Below are 16,873 nucleotides of genomic sequence, written 5' to 3' on the forward strand. Positions count from 1 at the left end.
ATTTTACAGTGTCAACATGCAAAATTATATTTGATGCAGGAAACTACCTTATAATTTAATTGCAACATACCTCTGATCACAGAAGATGAAAATTACAGCTGAATACATCATCACAAAATTGTCAGAATATGAAATTCCATGTTTGACTAACATTTTTTTCCTCAGATTTGAAAAGCTGCTCAGAGAAGCCTGCGCATTCCCATTTGGTTGTTTTATCAGACTTCAACACCAGACAGGCAAACATCCCTATACCGATCTCCCCATATGCCTGCCCCACAGCCTTTAAGCTGAAAAAAAATCTTCCATAACAGCCCTCTCATTTGTTTTCCGTTCTTTTCACTGGTATTTGTGCCTGCTGCACACACCTGCCAGTGTTCTTCTAATAAAAAAAGTTAAAAAAAAAAAACCAAAACCAGCCAACTACTCTAACACTCAAAGTGATTGTTATAGACTTTGTTTTGCAGTGGCTGCTCAAGAGAGAAAAGATTCAGGCAGTCCTCTCTTTTCCATGTTTTTCCCGCACATAATCTATGAAGCGTATAGGATTGCTGTAAAGCATATGAGTAGGCAAGAAGCTTTCCTGGATAGTCCTGCATAACCTGTTACATGTTCCCATTAGGGGTTCTAATGAGTGTTTATTTCTCTCGATTGCTAGTTTTCACTCTGTCTTTTTTCTCTTTTTTGTCACAGCAATTTATTTTGTTCTTTTTCCTCTTACAGAAGAGATGGTGGAAGGAAAAAATGCTATTCTTATAGGCATGAGCCAGTGGAACTCAAATGACCTTGTTGAGCAGATAGAAACAATTGGGAAGCTTGAAGAAAATCAAGGTAACGTTTAGCTTGTGTAACATAATGGTTAAGAGTTAACAAAAACATCTGACTACTGAAGCAGTTCACAGTGAAATGTCAGTTCTTTATTCCTGCAGCTGTGTTCATGAGCACATTGTCACTAGGTGCCAACTCCTTCCCTTTTGGAAATCATACTTTTCCCATTTCGCCTGGTCTTTTAACTGGAATTGTGGAGCATTTTGAGTTGAGATCCACAGCTAAATCCTGTGTGTTTTTCTTCCTCTGTGCTCTGTAGTAGTAATTTATGAGATCTGGTGGTGTGTGTATGTGTAAGACTCATTCAATGAAGAAACTGTGGAACTTAACACAGGAACTATGTCATGCTGTGATTTTCAGAGGAGGATTGGACTCAGTGATGCATGCCATTATTTTCCTATAAACAGTGCAGTCTGCAAAATGCATCTGCAGTATATTTACAGTATTCTTTCTCATTTGTTAATAGAAAGCATATGTCACAGCCTTCATGTGAACATATTTCTTATGACAGATTTGTCATTATGAAGGGCTAGCAATAGTGAAGCAGATGGCAAGAAACAGCATCATTTCTCATGAGAGCATGATAATGGAAATAGCAGTTTTCTTTTGGGACTATCACCCCTTTATGCTTGGTAGCCAACACAAGTTCTCTTTTTCTTTTTTTCCCCCTCTAAATTTCTCCCTAATTAGCATAGCAAAATATTAGGGATATTTTAAATGGTCTGTGTAATAAAAAAAAAAGAGGACCTGTCTTGATTCTTAGTATGGGTCCAAACTTTACCTCATGATCTCAGAAGTTTAGGACTGGTCGTATGAATTGTCTTCTAGATTCAGGATACAAACCAATTTTTTTTGGTCATGTATCAAACCCATGCCTTTCATGCCTGCTTTACGCTGTGGAATCACTCAGTGTTTTTCCTTTCACCTGGCTTTCTTCTTGTGGTGATCCTGAGATCTGTTGTACTCCACCTGAAGAGGCAGGGCAACAAGTTACTTCAGGAAAGCCAGAGATGCAGAACTTGCTTAGTGTCTCTGAATCACTGGTGAACGTGTATTGTTCTGTTTGTCTACAGGATTTCCTGTGAACAGAACTTTCTGTCTCGAAATCAGAAATGGGCCTTACCTCCACAAATGTCTGTAAAAGATGTAACAGACAAATATTTATATTATTAATATGTCTCTTTTCCTTTCAGGTGAATTATATAGAACCTCTTTAAGAAAACAAAGGTTCCCTGCACAAGGCAGTATTGAAATGCATGAGGACAATGAGGTGAGATTGTTTCCTAAAACAAGCTGCGCTGATTTTCAAGGAGTAGATGTGTGGAAGTACTCTCATATTGTGTTATGTAACTGTAAACTCATCTGATGCCTTAGTGTGTTTTTCCCTTGTTTAGTAGGTGCACATGTACTCACTGAAAATCATCGCAAGATTTTTAGACATTGCTTACTTACATGGAAATAGGACTCAGTTTTCTGAAGAGAAATTGTTATGTCTGCTTAGTACTTGACTGGAAATGCAGGTTTTGTGAAGCAGATTCAGCAGCAGTCATGAATTTGGTAGTAACAGAATTGCCTTTATTTAGAAGCAGGAAAGAATCTCAACGAGTGGTCCTTCCAGAAAACTGATTAAGGTCCACTGTCCACACATAGGACAGGTAATGGAAATGTCTACTTTACCATTTTTGAAGAATTCAGTCCTACAACCCCCATAAAATTATGACAGTCATTGATTGACTGCAGTCAATTATTCCTTGAGCACCTTGTCTAAGTCATGGCCGAGCTACTCCTTAGAGACAAATTAATTTTATTCTCTTTGAGTCTTCCTGTGAAAGATACCAGTTAAATTCAGCTGAGAGACTTCTCATACCATTGACTTCAGCAATATTGACCCACTTGATTTTTTTTCTTTTTGAAGTTTTCAGTTTCATCAGCTCCTCAGCAGTGGTGCTTATTTACAAGCAGACATTGTCCATGGAAGGAAATATATTTAGCTTTTAAAGGGAATTAAATTTCTCTTCTGAAAACTGGAATGAAACCTTATGGAGAAGGAAAGTGTAAATCAGTGCATGGAAAAGTGGAACCTGAAAAATGCTTACATGATTCTCCTGTATTTAAGCAGATACAAGTCAGGTCAGCAAAAATCCTTCAGAATTAGTACTACCACTGGATACTAAAATTCATGGGCTGAACGGAGATAGTGGAATAACCTACAATTCTCTCATTTTTGGCCATTTCTCTGTCACCATAATACAAGTGCTAAAGTTACCCATTTCCTTTCATTCCAGTACTTAAGAATAAACTGCCCAGAACATCGCCTGATTCTGAATAAATCACCCAATCTAGCATTTAATGATCCTTAGTCAAAAAACGTTACTGTTATTTTTACAGTGTGTTCATATTTGGTCAGGAACTAGAAATCTTAAGGAATCCTGACATCCAAAGTGAAGAAGAAAATAGCAGTCAAGATTTAACGACAAAAAATCTAACCTTTTAATGTATTACTGAGTTCTTCAAGTGCACATGAGTATCAAGGGGTAAAGAGGAAAAAGAGGGTGAAATTGTGAGACATTCAAAATGCTTTTCTGGTTTCAACAGGAAACATCTTGGTTATCTACAAAACATGCTGATTATTGTCTGTGTATGCGCCTGTTCACATATTCATAAATTTGTTTGTGGATGTTATGGATATCAGCAATGATGCATTTTTTTACTTTTTCAGTAAGTGTCTTTCATCTTAATGAGAAGTTACCAGTCTCAAATAGAGATAACTGCATCATCTGCTTTTGCTGAATGTTTTCATTGACAGAGGAATTTGTCTTTTTTGGACTCGTGATGGTTTGAATGAAAACCTTGCCAGTAAATTAAGCAATCACTAGGATACCTAGACGGATAATAGCTTATGCTGCCTGTGGAGTTTGGAATTTTTCTCCAGTCTCAGAGTATTTAAAGTAACTTCTGATGTACACAAAGCTGTCTTAATCTTTGTTGATCTGAAACCTTCATCTGTGCTGCACAGTTTGTGTCAGAGCATAGTGGGCTCTGCATGATTCAGACATACTCGAATTAAATGGAACACAGGACATGCATATATGCACACACATGCCCCCACCCACTCCAGTGAAAGCCAATATCAAAAAATTTCCATGATGGGAGTGGCAGAAAAAAAAATTCACTGCTAATGTTGACACCAGGTAAACTAACAAAGTCCATGAAAATGCCTCCTCCTTTCCTATTTCGTGTTTTTCTCACAGGACGGAGTTCAACACCAGAACTGCAAAACTCATGTGTTAATTTTGATCCTACATGGGGGGAACATATTAGACACTGGAAGTGGGGACCACAGCAGCAAGCTGGCAGACATCAACACCTTCAGTTCTGTGTTTGAGAAAGTGACCCGAGCCCATTTCCCTGCCTCTTTGGGCCACATCTTAATGAGACTTGTTCCCTGCCCAGCAATTTGTTCAGCAGCTTTCTCTCTTGTTTCCAGGTAAGTTGATTTGCATTCCCTGTGTTTGGTTATGCATTGTGGTTTTGAATGGCTTTCTGTGACCTATATATTTCATAATGAAATTTTGTGATTCATTCTTAATCTTCTGCCAACTGGAAGACTTGCAGAGATCTTTCGTCCTTGTCTAAGTGGATTAATTTGTTTAAAAATAAATTTTATTGGATGTATCCACTTCAGAAGTGGCTCTTCCTCAGCTGCTTTTTCAGTCTAGAAATTCTGTCATTGAATGAGAGAATATTTTCAAGTAACCTTACTTTCCATGACATAAGTATTTTAAATGGCACAATAGAGAAAGATGAAAGAAACACATACTCCTGCGTCAATTCTTCTACAAGTGCAAACTAGGATTAACTGCTGAACTCTGGTGAAGGGAGGAGAGAATCAGATTTCCTTGGTTTCTGTTTTTCTAAGCGAAGAGATGCTTCTCTTGGTTTTATCTGGGGCTTCCTTAAGTGATACTTGCTTTTAGACTATTTTTATTTCAGTATAGTGCCCAGGGTTACATTTGAAGCTCGTGATTTCAGATTGTGTGCAGCTTTGTTTCATCTTTTTGAAAAGTTTGGACACTGGGAAAAATGTCATAATATGCTTTTGAACAATACACCTGTCATTGTATTCTTGGAAACTATTCCATTGTGATGGTTGGATTCTGCTCTCTGGTGCAGTGAGTTATTATATGGGGGGGAAACAAAAGCTGAAATGTAATCATGTCATTGCCATTTAAAATTATGTCTAGTTGTATGTAGAACAATTGCACCAAGTGTGTTTAACTACAGAAATGCCTTCTAGTGTGATCCCGTTCACCTGAAGCAGTAATGCTTTGGGTTTTTTAAGGAGTTGAATTCTCTGAGAAAATGATCCTTCCTGTGTTTGCTCATTGTGAACTGCAGTAGCCCAACCCATTTCTGTTAGTAATTGCTCATTCTCTAATGCTGTGCGCTGCCTCTTGCAGCTTTCCTGATGGTAACATGTCCTTTTCCAGCCTAAATCCCTACAGCTATGATGAGAGCTGTCTCAGCAGCAGTGAAGACCACATCCCACTGGCTGCCTTGCCTTTGCTGGCTGTTTCATCTCCTCAGTACCAGGATGCAGTTGCCATGGTGATCAGTAGAGCCAATCAAGTTTATAATGAGTTTCTCAAATCTACTGATGGGGCTGGTTTTAATGGACAGGTAGGACTGTTTTCTCTTACATCAAAGTAAAATTTCTTCAGAGCAAGGCTGTTTGGTTTTAAGCCATTATGTTGAGGGGTTTGAGTTATGAGTGTGAGACACTACAAATATGAATGAATGTTAGCATGGGATCATCTACATAAAATGTCTTCTCCGTGTCCAGCACAAGACAGGCACTTTTGGAATCCTGTGCATTATCTCACGTGGATTTACATAGAAATATGATATTGATACCCTATGTGAGTTACTGATATTATTTTGTAATGGGGCCATCTACAATGGCCAGAAACATGCACTTTCTTTGAGTACAGTGACCTCCACACTTCAGAAAAAGAAAGAAAATACATTTAATATAGAGTACAGTGTAAACTTTGAAGGGAAGCATGTGTCTTATTACACAAATTCTTTTCCGTGGCGTTAATAAGATTATGCTGTGATATATCAGTATTTTTAGACTATAATTTGGTTGTAAGCCATTTTTACTGTGCACAGTAAACTGTTCTTGGTTAAAGCATAAAACCAGCCCAGCTGCAGTGACAGAACATTATGAAAGGTGAAATTATGTAAAGAAGAATGACCCCAGTTCCAAAAATAATATGAAAACTATCTCAATAGAACTTAAGTGTTATGATATTTTTTTCCTTGGCAGAGCTACAAAAAAGTCTCTCTCTTGTGGTTTACAAATAATATATTGTATTTACTGCTTGACCTCTATATGTTCCACAGAATTTTCACCATCAACTACCAGCACAGTTAAAATGCAAGTGACTTCTCTGTGCTCTCTAAAGTGCTTTGCTTTTTTCCTTAGATAGAAATTTCAGCTCTGGCTCTGAATAAGCCCTGTACTGATTGAGTATCGTATATCCTGGCATGTACCCTGTGTGAATCTTTCCTATAATATTTTTGTCTCTTCTGTCAATTTGCATTCCAAGTTCATTAGATCAGAGATTGCCTTTTTTGATTTTATATTGTATGTGGAACAGATTAACTCCCACTCATCAAAATAGTTTCTGACACAGATAAGCTTTGCATAGGGCATATTTCTGGTGGTAAAAGAAAGCAGAAAAAAGTAGCTGCAATATCAACCAAAGTATAGAAACCAGTAACAAGGGAGTGAAGTAAGATAGAAACTCTTCTGCAGTACTGTGATGCTTTTTGTCTCTTTTGAAAACACTTACTACATCTTAAAATCTTTTTTTCAGGTGTGTCTTATCGGTGACTGCATTGGAGGAATTTTGGGCTTTGATGCCATCTGCTATAATTCTAATACAGCTTACGAGAGTCGGAACAGTAGCAGGAGAGGAAGCATCAGCAGCATCCAGGTGAAGAGGAAAAAATACACAGAGCTGAAACCCCATAGATGCATTCCATGGAGGAAGTCAGCTTCATATAAACCAGAGGAAAGTTAAGGATTTGGTAAATTACCATGATAGAATGGGATTCTATCCATGTATCAAACTTCCTCCCATGAGGATGCTATAGACTGCTATGAGGTCTCCCCTCAGTACCCTTTTCTCCAGCCTGAACAAGCCATGAAACCTCAACTGTTCCTTATATGGCTTCCCCTCCAGACCCTTCACTATCTTTATAGCCCTCTTTCAGGCACCTTCTAATAGCTTTTTTACCTTTCTTGTTACTGTGGTGCCCAAAACTGCGCACAGGACTCAAAGTGAGGCCACACCAGAGCATAGTAGGACAGTCACCTTCCCTGGACTGGCTAGCAATGGTGTGCCTGATGCACCTCAAGATGCAATTGGTCCTCCTGGATGCCAGGGCACACTGTTGAGTTGTATTCACCTTGCTATTGACCACAGCCTCCATGGTGCCTTTCTGCGTGGCTGCTCTCCAGCCTCTCGTTCCCCAGTTGGATTAAGTGAGATCATACGTATAAATGCAGGCATTTCATATAAGCTCTTTTGTATTTTGTTATCTGTCTAAATCTTCCCTTTGCTCTGTTAATTTTCTGAAGGATAATCCACTCTCAGCAGAGGACTCCAGTCTGGGTGACAGCAAACACCTTAGCAAAAGCAATATTGACATCTCGGGAATCCTGGAGGAGGAGAAGCAAAGGCCACCGCTGCCTCGGAAACAGAGTGACTCATCCACTTATGAGTGTGATACCATAACCCAGCATCATGCCTTCCTGTCCAGGTAACCAGTCAAAGAAATGGGCTTGCCATTGAAAGGAACCTGTTAGCAGCAGAGCATAGAGGCATTATTATTGTTTGTGGTATGTTTCTGGAGGTTTGCTTGAAGTTCTTGTCTCTCTCTCAAAGAAAACTATGGATTTAGTGGGTCTAGTATGAACATACTCACATCTGGAGAGTTTTTTATTTGATCTTTATTCAGTTGTGAGGGTTTTGAACATGCAAAAATGAATGCACAAAGTTCTATTTCTTAAGTACAGCCCACTCAAAACAAGATGGATGAATAATACTTGATAATTGTAAATTTCTGTTACCTATTTCTTTTTAACAATCCCTCTGACTTCACTTTCAGGACTTTTATTATTCTCTAGTGAGATAATTGCTTTAGGTGCTCCCATTGATCTATAAGCTATTCAGATCAGCTTTAAAGCAAAAACAACAGAAAAAAAGCCCTGCATAAACATTTGGCTTAAATGAGGAGGGAACTGGAGGGAGAAGTTAACTTAGTTTTCCTTTATCCTAAGAAACCTTTTAAATACATGGGATGGGAACACAACCATTCCCTTTGTCTCATTGTTCCTGCTGGTTCTAAGCTATTTGGTTTTTTACTTACCTGAGCTATTCAGGCTTTTGTTTCTCCTATCTATCTTCCTATTTCCTTTGTTTCATTGTGAGTGATGCAGAGGAGCAAGAATTACTGCGTGTTGAAGTTTCAGTTCTGCTCAAGTTGAGTAGAGTGCAGACTTACTACTGTGCCTTACTTCAAGTCTGGCATTTTTCTTAGTAGCAGGTTAAGGTAATTCTGTAGTCTTGCTGTAATGGAATGCCCTTTGCTTTGTTTTCTTTGACTATTCTGCATTTATTTTGAAACCATTGCATTTTCTGGAAATCAATGTGTTGTAGATTGTTTTTCCTCTGAGACAGAATGGTTGTTTTTCTCTTGTCTGCCACTGAAAACATGAAGATTTATTTGGTCAGTCACTTTTAGGATCATTTATAGGAGAAATACAGTGTTTTATTTAAAACAGTAAACTTAAATATTCATGGTCCTTGCAAAACTTTACCAAGTATTGTGTAGAATAATTGCAGGAAACTCTTGCGTGTTGAAGGCAGTAAATTTGCTGAATAGCCACACTGAAAAATCATGGCTGCTATACTGCAATATCATTTTACAATTTTAAGGTTTGGATCTAAATGCCATTGCTGGAGCTTTCCAAGTATCCTATTTCGGTACTGTTATATTTTTCTGAATGCCCTCTTTATTATTTTTGATTCAATATTTTATTTGTTCAGCATCCACTCAAGCGTGTTGAAAGATGGTGCAGAACTTCCTCCTGTGGATTCCAGTTTCTCAGAAGTAAATCTGGGCCGATTTGAATTTGAGGTGTCTGATTTCTTCCTTTTTGGATCACCGCTCGGTTTGGTGCTGGCCATGAGGAGCACAGTTCTGCCTGGTTTGGATGGTAAGTTCTTGGGGTTAAAATACAAGATGCATGAAGACCTTTGTAAACAAAGAGGCTCACACAAAAAGAAGGAAAACAAAGGAGCCTGGTTAAAGTCAGGGAGTGAGGTAAGTTTCTTTCTTTAAGAGATGGTAATGTTAATGTAGGTAGGTACTGAGGTGATGAGGATTGCTCTAGCACTTAAAAAAGTGTATCTTAAGTTCTGCTGTTAATTGTGTCATACATCATGAAGCTCACACTTCACCAAGGATGAGTCCTTGAAAACAGTACCAAAAATAACATCTCTTCTTGGTTCAGCATTACCTCTTGTTCATGTCTGGCTTCGCGGGTGGGTTTGGCCCTCGGGTGTGTTGCTTGTGAGCCATTCTTCCTCTCTAGTCACAGAGCCTACTGATCAGACACAGAGAGAATTTTTAAAATCATCTGGATTTTTTAAGTTTTTCAGTTAAAAGATTACTTTACTTTTCATTATTCAGCACATGCTTTGTCTCTTTGCGTGGTATGAGCTTTGGATAGCGCAGCATCTTTATAGGAAATGATGCATTCATTTATTAAGAGGCGAGGGAGGAAATCTGTTGCAATAATGAGAAGAGACAACAACTCAGAGCTCCAAGGATTTTTTTTTCCTGGCCAGTCCTTTCCACAGTCTCCGCTCTGTTACCCTCTGGGCACTTTGAAAGGAAAATTTCATGTTAATTATTAGTATTTTAAACTATTTTCTTCAAATTAGCCCTCACTTCCATCCTTCCTCGAATATCCTGCAAAGGAGTATACTTTGAAAGCAGCTCAACTGATGGGCATTTCAAACACATTCTGAGGTGAGCAGTGTCTACTTGAAGCATAATTAGTCTTTAGAGGTGCATATGATAAAAGAATCCCATTTTAAAGCGATAATTGTGACACAGTTGAGAGGAGAACAGACAAATTTAAATCTATCATGCAGACAGTTGGAAATTGGTTGAGAAGAGTAAGGTGCCCTCTTTACTGAAATGAATGGTAGAAAGCTACCTGAAAATGTAACAAGTAAAATTCAGATGTATTTATTTGTTTTGTTAGAATTAGTTTTTATAATATAAGGGAGTGTTCTGCTGTCCCCTAGGTCTAAGTCTTCAGGATGACAAAAGCCCATCAGACTGTTTTGCTGGTATATATTTGAAGTGGTGAGCATCACAGCTATAATGCTCAATAATGTATTTACAAGATTTTAAAATTATTTTTCATTTCTCACTTCCTTCTGTTTCTCTTCTGCTGCTCTTCACATTTCATATGTGCCTGCATTTCAGACTGTGATGTCTCTTTAAACTCCTGTGCAGTGAACTGTTCCTTACATATGAAATAAGAAACAATTCAATTTGGCCAGCTGTGTGCTAATCTGGAGTTTGCAGAAGACCCTATTAACTGTGTTTCTGCACAGACTCTTTGAAATTTGTAGAGCAACAATACTGGCCTTTTTGTCTCTTTCTCATCCAAGTATGCCAGGTCCGACCAGCCTGCAGCCAAGTTTACAGCTTCTTTCACTCTGCTGACCCCTCTGCCTGCAGACTTGAACCATTGTTGGAGAAAAGATTCCATCTTCTTCCTCCATTCAGTGTCCCACGGTACCAGAGATACCCACTAGGGGATGGAAGATCTCACCAGTTAGGTATAGTGCCTGTTTTCATAGCTCTCATTGCCTGTTGTTCTCTTAAGTGTTCTCTCCTTATACAGCTCAAGAGAATTTGAAATAGCAGTGTGCCAGCATGCTGAAAACAAACTCTGGGACTGAGTAGCACAGACATACTTAGCAACTGTGGAACCAAAGAGGATTACTAAGAAAAAATTTTCTTATGCATGAGGTTTGTGATACTAGTTGTGTTAAAGAGGAGTTTGAAGGTGATACCACTGTTCTAGTTGAAGTATCACTTGGAAAATTCCATATCCTTGACTATCATTTTAAACAATTTATTTTTACAATTAGTTGGCCTTTGCCTAGATCTTCATATGTTGTTTCTTTTGGTCACTTATGGTTGGTTTGTTGTAGATATCTACTAGGACAAATCAGACCACTGAGCAGTCTTGATTGCACTTCTCCAGGGTGGATTACTAAGCAATACTTATGTTGGTAATAAAGATTTGAATCCAGGAAAAGAAAACCAAAGAGAAATGGATTGATTTCTGGGGAAGAAAGAGAAAGAGGTGGATGAGCAAGGTGCTAGTAGAAGGAATTTTTGCCTCTTTGCTTTTTTGACTTAATAGAAAATAAGGTAAAATCATATAGGCACGAAGTATCTTTGACTTGTCACGTTATGCGAAAAAGGACATTTTGCTCGTGGCAGAAAGAGGACCAGAGAAGTATCACAGATTCCCAGGACTATGTAGTTCTTCTCAGAAAATTACTTTAAAATGAGTAGGGTTGAGTGTGAACTAAAATAGCATCCCAGCATCACTACCCAGTTTGGAAGATCCTGGCCAAAAGCACCCAGCTGCCATTGCACGTTCATGGCAGTAGGGTGTGTGCTTTCTCTATGCAGTCATGCTGGGTCATGCTATTCACACTCTGAAGGAGGAAGTTTCATCCATGAGCATTAAATCAGATATTATTCAGGAAAACATTCGTTAGCCCTGCATTTAAAAATAGATGAATAAATAAGGAAATAAGATATACACAGATGCACTAGTTTCAAAACCATGGTGTGCATCCTTTTTTTGTTATTTTCACTTTTGTAACCTGCAGGTGATGCTCTCCACAATCACAGTGGTCTGTTCCTTGAGAATAGCTCTTTGAACATACCTTTCTCTCAGGAGAGTCCTGGATCTCCAAATACATCTGATCAACCACAAGGGAAAACAAGAAAGTTGAGCTTGGCCAGCATGAACAGTGAAAACTCCGGGTCAACTGAAAGCTTGCCATCAGCATGCCTCACCAACAGTGAGTGAAGCTTTGTGCCCTGTGCTATTGGATATGACAACAGCCTTTCTCTTTGCATTTTTTCTGTGAAAAAGTTGATTATGAAAAGAAAATACATCTGCTTGGAATTTGGGGAGAATGAGAATAGCCAAAATTTCTGCAATTTTGCATAACACAAGTTATCTTTCTTTTCTGTTTGTAATTAGATAGATAAAGTAATAGAAGTCAGTTTTATATTATGGTGTTACTCATAAATAGCCACAGGAGTTTCATAGTAACAGGGGTTTATGGTCATGTTCCAGGCATGAAGCAGCATAGGTAAATAAGATTTGTTACTCATAATTAAAAGTGCTGTAAATGAGTATATTGTCTTGCTATGGACTACAGTCATATGTGTGTGTATATATGTATGTATGTATGTATGTATGTATCTCTCTCTCTCTCAATATTTGTTTCACTGTTTGGGAGGCATTTGCAATTCTTACCCTATAATATGATTATAAAAGTAATAACCTTTCACTGTACATTTTCCATGGACTAGAAAGCAGTGGGGATCATGCTGAAGTGATTTCTGCTTCCCAAAACTTGGACCCAGAAGAACTCTTTAGATGTTAGGCAGTTAGGTGATGATGCAGTCAGTAAAAACTGTACTTTTGTGAATGATAGATAGCTTTAACAGACTTAAAATGTCAAGAGTAAGAAAGCAGAAGACCTAATTCCATTATGTAGCTTAAAATGAAGACAGCAAGAAATGTATTGATATAAAAATGTTATGCTATTTTGTTTCATTTTTTGTAGTTACTGCAAAATGGTGGGGAACAAAACGAATAGATTATGCCTTGTATTGTCCAGATGTGCTGACAGCCTTTCCAACGGTGGCCCTGCCACATCTCTTTCATGCCAGCTACTGGGAATCAACAGATGTTGTGGCCTTCATCTTAAGACAGGTAACTGGTCTTTTTTTTTAATCTCTGCAACAGATAACCTTGTGCTTGTTAATTGCATTTTCCAAGAGTCAGTCTTTAAATCTTTCAGTCAATTAGGTGGCTACGTGTGGATGCATCACATACAAGTGCATTTAGGAGTGACAGATCTGTATTTATTGGAGAGGTAAAGGGGACGGTGAGCCCACCATTAGCACTGCTGGCTTTGTGACCAGTAATATTGCGCCTTTATGCATATCTCACTCCTCCTGTGCCCCAGATCAGTCTAACCCTGTATTATATATTAATTTTGTCCTGGTTTTGAAGGAATAGGCTATCTCCAGCCTTACGTAATTATAAATCTCCCTATTAAGTATCAAATTACTAGCATACATCTGATAGTAAACCAGTTTGAAAGTACTGCTTCCATAAGAAAGTCGAGTCTCTCCTTTACAGGACACTTTCCTAGCCTTGTAAGCACATTACATCTTTTAGAATTTATTAAGCTTTTCAAGCTTAGATATTTAGAACATATCTCTAAATCTGTATGTGAGCTTACAGCTCTACATAAAGGACTAGTTAGTTCCAGTACAGTCTGGACCTTCTACCCTTGTTGGGGGTTAAGAATAAGACTACTGGCTCCTGAATGCCCTGTGGCTGCATGTATTGCCTGCACATTACCTCTAGTGAATAGAATTTATGCCAATTTGTTAAAAACCATGCTTAGTTCTCAACACTGCTGTAATTTGTTGCAAACCAGCTGCTTTGCTGACTGTGATTGCAGCATGATTTTACTCAAGGGACTTCATATAAGACATCTTTTAAAAGAATTTTAGATCACTCTCTTAGCAAGGGTACTGAGATTGTAAAGCTTCAGCACAGAAAACCAGCTGTTCAGCTTGAAAAATTTGCTAATCTATTTCTCATTTAAAATAGCTATTTGTGATTGCAGGTACAACCCACTGATTTCAGTGAGACAGAGCTTCTGGTTTCAGTTGAAATGTGGCATAACGCACACCCAGATTCTGAATTCTGTAGGTTGTGTCCTGAAATCTGAGTTGGACATGAAAGTTTCTTGGTAAATGTATGATGTTTGGTGATGTTTAGGTTGTAAGAATGTGAATGACATAATAAGGTTCTGCAAGTTCAGTTGGATTTCAGTGGGTCCTTGTGGGTCCCTACCTATCAGCTACTGAAGTAGTAATACCCAAAAGGGGTAAGAAACATTTTCTCTGAGTAGATGTGTAGAAAATCAGTATAGATGATGTCAGGAGTCTGATGTCTGCCACATAAAGGACATTAAAAAATGCTTGTGTGGTTTTATGCTGCTTTACTGACTTTGCAGACCATAGACAATGTGACTTGTCACTTGATACCATCCTAATGTTTTCACTGTTTCTCTGGAGGAATGTGTAGGCTCTGCTGTGAATGAAAAGCTGTTCAATAAGTATTTGAAATTAAGTGTTGGCCAACAGAGTGAAAGCAGTTTCTTTGTCTGTGCAGGTTTTGTGGATTTATGGATTTACCACTCTACTTGCATTGTGCTTTTGGCTCTGCACTGTCACTCAACAGGGGCAGCAGTGTAATTTCTCTTTCTTTGCCAAGTACCAGGACTCCTCAGGCCACAAGCTGTTTATTAAAATATTAATATAATTTCAGGTCATGAGGTATGAAAATGTAAATTTCAAGGAAAATGACAACCTGGATCCAGAAACACTAAGTCCATCCAATCCACGAGAAAAATGGCTACGCAAAAGGACACATGTCAAATTGAGAGTAAGTTTAACACTGAATATATATGGCAGCTATGGAAGATGGGTTTGACAGAAATTTAAATGGAGTTTGATCTCCCCAAGTAAGAGTTTACATAACTGAACATCACTAAAGAGCTGAAAACTGATAACTTAATCCAGAGGCAGGCAGATCAATGGTTGGGGAATATGAGCAATGTCATCTTGGTTTATCACTTCATGTTGGGAGAAAGTATTTCTTTCTTTCTTTAATATTTATTCTTTAATTTTTATATTTCTTTCTTTAAATAACAGACAGGCCCTAAGTTTGCATTATGCAAAGAGCTTTCTTTTATGCTGGACAAATCCATAAGCCAAGCAGAAATATTTCCTACTTTCTAAGTGGGAAGTCAATTAATAATGTCAGTTAAAGTGCATGTGCCCTGCGCATAATGATGTGGCACTGTGGCCCCACTTGAAGTGAAAAAGAAATTGGCTTTCCCTCAAATGTTCTCTCTTGTTTGGTCATTTTGAGTACTCTCTCTAGAAAGTCTATTCAGGAACCCACCATAAGTGAAAATCAGGCTCCAGCTGAAATGGGAACGCAGTGCACTTCATGTACCTCTGACATACTGCCCAGGACTGTGTTTCTGTGTCACTGTTCATAGCAAAATAGAGACAGCAGCCTTGTGACAAAAATGAACCATACCCTTCTCATCTTCTGTTCTTATTTCAGAATGTGACTGCTAATCACCGAGCTAATGATGTCATTGCAGCAGAAGATGGTCCTCAGGTACTGGTTGGGCGCTTTATGTATGGACCTCTGGACATGGTGGCTTTAACAGGTGAAAAGGTGAAGTCTGAGTAATCCATTTTCTTCGTTTTACTTGAAACAGTTGTTGAATGTAGCACACATGTACGGTGTCAGAGAAAGCCTTACAGTGAGGGGAAATGTCACTAGCCCCCTACTACTTAGGCAGAAATATGCTATAAAGTGGGCTTTCCTGGTGGCTGACCTGTTTCTGAGCTCTCATCTCTCTTACCTGATTATGGGCATCTCCTTTGGTTGGTGGTGAGTGTGCTGTGCAGTGCCAGCTGTACCACCTACTGGAGACAATTAACTTTCCAAGGAAGAAGGAAAAAGAATTTTATAGTAGTTGACAAAGCAGTAAAAGAAAACCACATATCATCCTATCCAGGTAAAACAACTAGATAAAAGAATAGGCATTCTAGAAGCTAGGTGGCTGCTGTATCTTACACATGGGCAAGTAAAGATTAGTTTTAGAAATTAGTAGTGATGTGACACAATTGAAACAGTCATTCCTAAAGCTGCCTGCAGAAGCCAGGCTTACAGCTAATAAAGCCAAGCATCAAGTGAACACATTTTTTCATATTCACTGAGATTGTAGGAGTTTCTGAGCAAACTAAGAGAGCAATCCTGCTGAGCTGAGGGCAAAACTGAAGCATGTAGGCTACACTTGGCTTGTTTCAGGTCTAGCAAAGTATTTAATATCGTTTATGTTAATTTTGATTAAATATTTCGGTTGAAGAAAACCATATTGATTAAATCTTTTGATAATTTGAACTGTTTTGGTTGTAGGCGAGATTATAATATGAGAAAGATTTTGTCTCAAGAACCAGATGCAGGAGGTTTTCCTGTAGGTTTAGTGTGCGAAAAGGTAATGTAGCTATGCAAGATAAAATTGTTTTTTTCCTAGTTTAGGGCTCTTCCCAAATTTCTGACCTCTATGTTTGACATGTGCAGTGCTAAGATCAGGGCTTTAAATTATGAAGACAATAAACTCTTGTATGTTAGAAAGCATTTGCTTATTGAGAAAACTCTCTTTGAAGTTATTAACTGAAGTTCCTTCAAACTTCCTTGAAAGCTTTTACTACCAGACATGGCTGGAGACACTAATATTATCGAGGCTTGGCAGGCCTTGCACATTGGGGCTGTTTTGTTGGCTGTCACACGAGATTACTGTTTCATTGGTTTTGCAGGTGGATATCTTCATAATGACTGAGCCATCTTCGGGTAGGTGGGTGTATTTTGACACAGAGATATCCAACAGCAGTGGACGAATATCCTACAATATACCTGAACAGAAGAGACTGAGAGTTGGTGTGTATCCCATCAAAATGGTGGTCAGGTAATAACTCCAAGCTGGAGCTAGAGCTATGATGGGTTGTGGTGATCAGGAAGGAACTTCAAAACTGA

At 38.5% G+C, this 16,873-nt stretch overlaps 1 protein-coding gene across 1 annotated transcript in view; it reads left to right on the forward strand.

The window, feature by feature from the left end:
- Window positions 1-16,873, forward strand: part of PITPNM3 (PITPNM family member 3) — a 36,243-nt gene that overhangs the window by 11,737 nt on the left and 7,633 nt on the right. The window contains exons 3-15 of the mRNA XM_054286986.1: window positions 721-828; window positions 2,019-2,095; window positions 4,077-4,312; window positions 5,316-5,505; window positions 6,708-6,827; window positions 7,475-7,656; window positions 8,946-9,115; window positions 10,587-10,757; window positions 11,829-12,023; window positions 12,801-12,949; window positions 14,585-14,701; window positions 15,392-15,508; window positions 16,657-16,805. Of these exons, the coding sequence (XP_054142961.1) occupies window positions 721-828; window positions 2,019-2,095; window positions 4,077-4,312; window positions 5,316-5,505; window positions 6,708-6,827; window positions 7,475-7,656; window positions 8,946-9,115; window positions 10,587-10,757; window positions 11,829-12,023; window positions 12,801-12,949; window positions 14,585-14,701; window positions 15,392-15,508; window positions 16,657-16,805 (1,981 nt within the window). The remainder of the gene's footprint in view (window positions 1-720; window positions 829-2,018; window positions 2,096-4,076; window positions 4,313-5,315; window positions 5,506-6,707; window positions 6,828-7,474; window positions 7,657-8,945; window positions 9,116-10,586; window positions 10,758-11,828; window positions 12,024-12,800; window positions 12,950-14,584; window positions 14,702-15,391; window positions 15,509-16,656; window positions 16,806-16,873) is intronic.

The sequence above is a fragment of the Melozone crissalis genome, unplaced genomic scaffold (genome assembly GCF_028551555.1).
Source record: "Melozone crissalis strain CALT ecotype California unplaced genomic scaffold, PUWL_Pcris_2 ptg000057l_1, whole genome shotgun sequence".
In the NCBI taxonomy this organism is placed as follows: domain Eukaryota; kingdom Metazoa; phylum Chordata; class Aves; order Passeriformes; family Passerellidae; genus Melozone; species Melozone crissalis.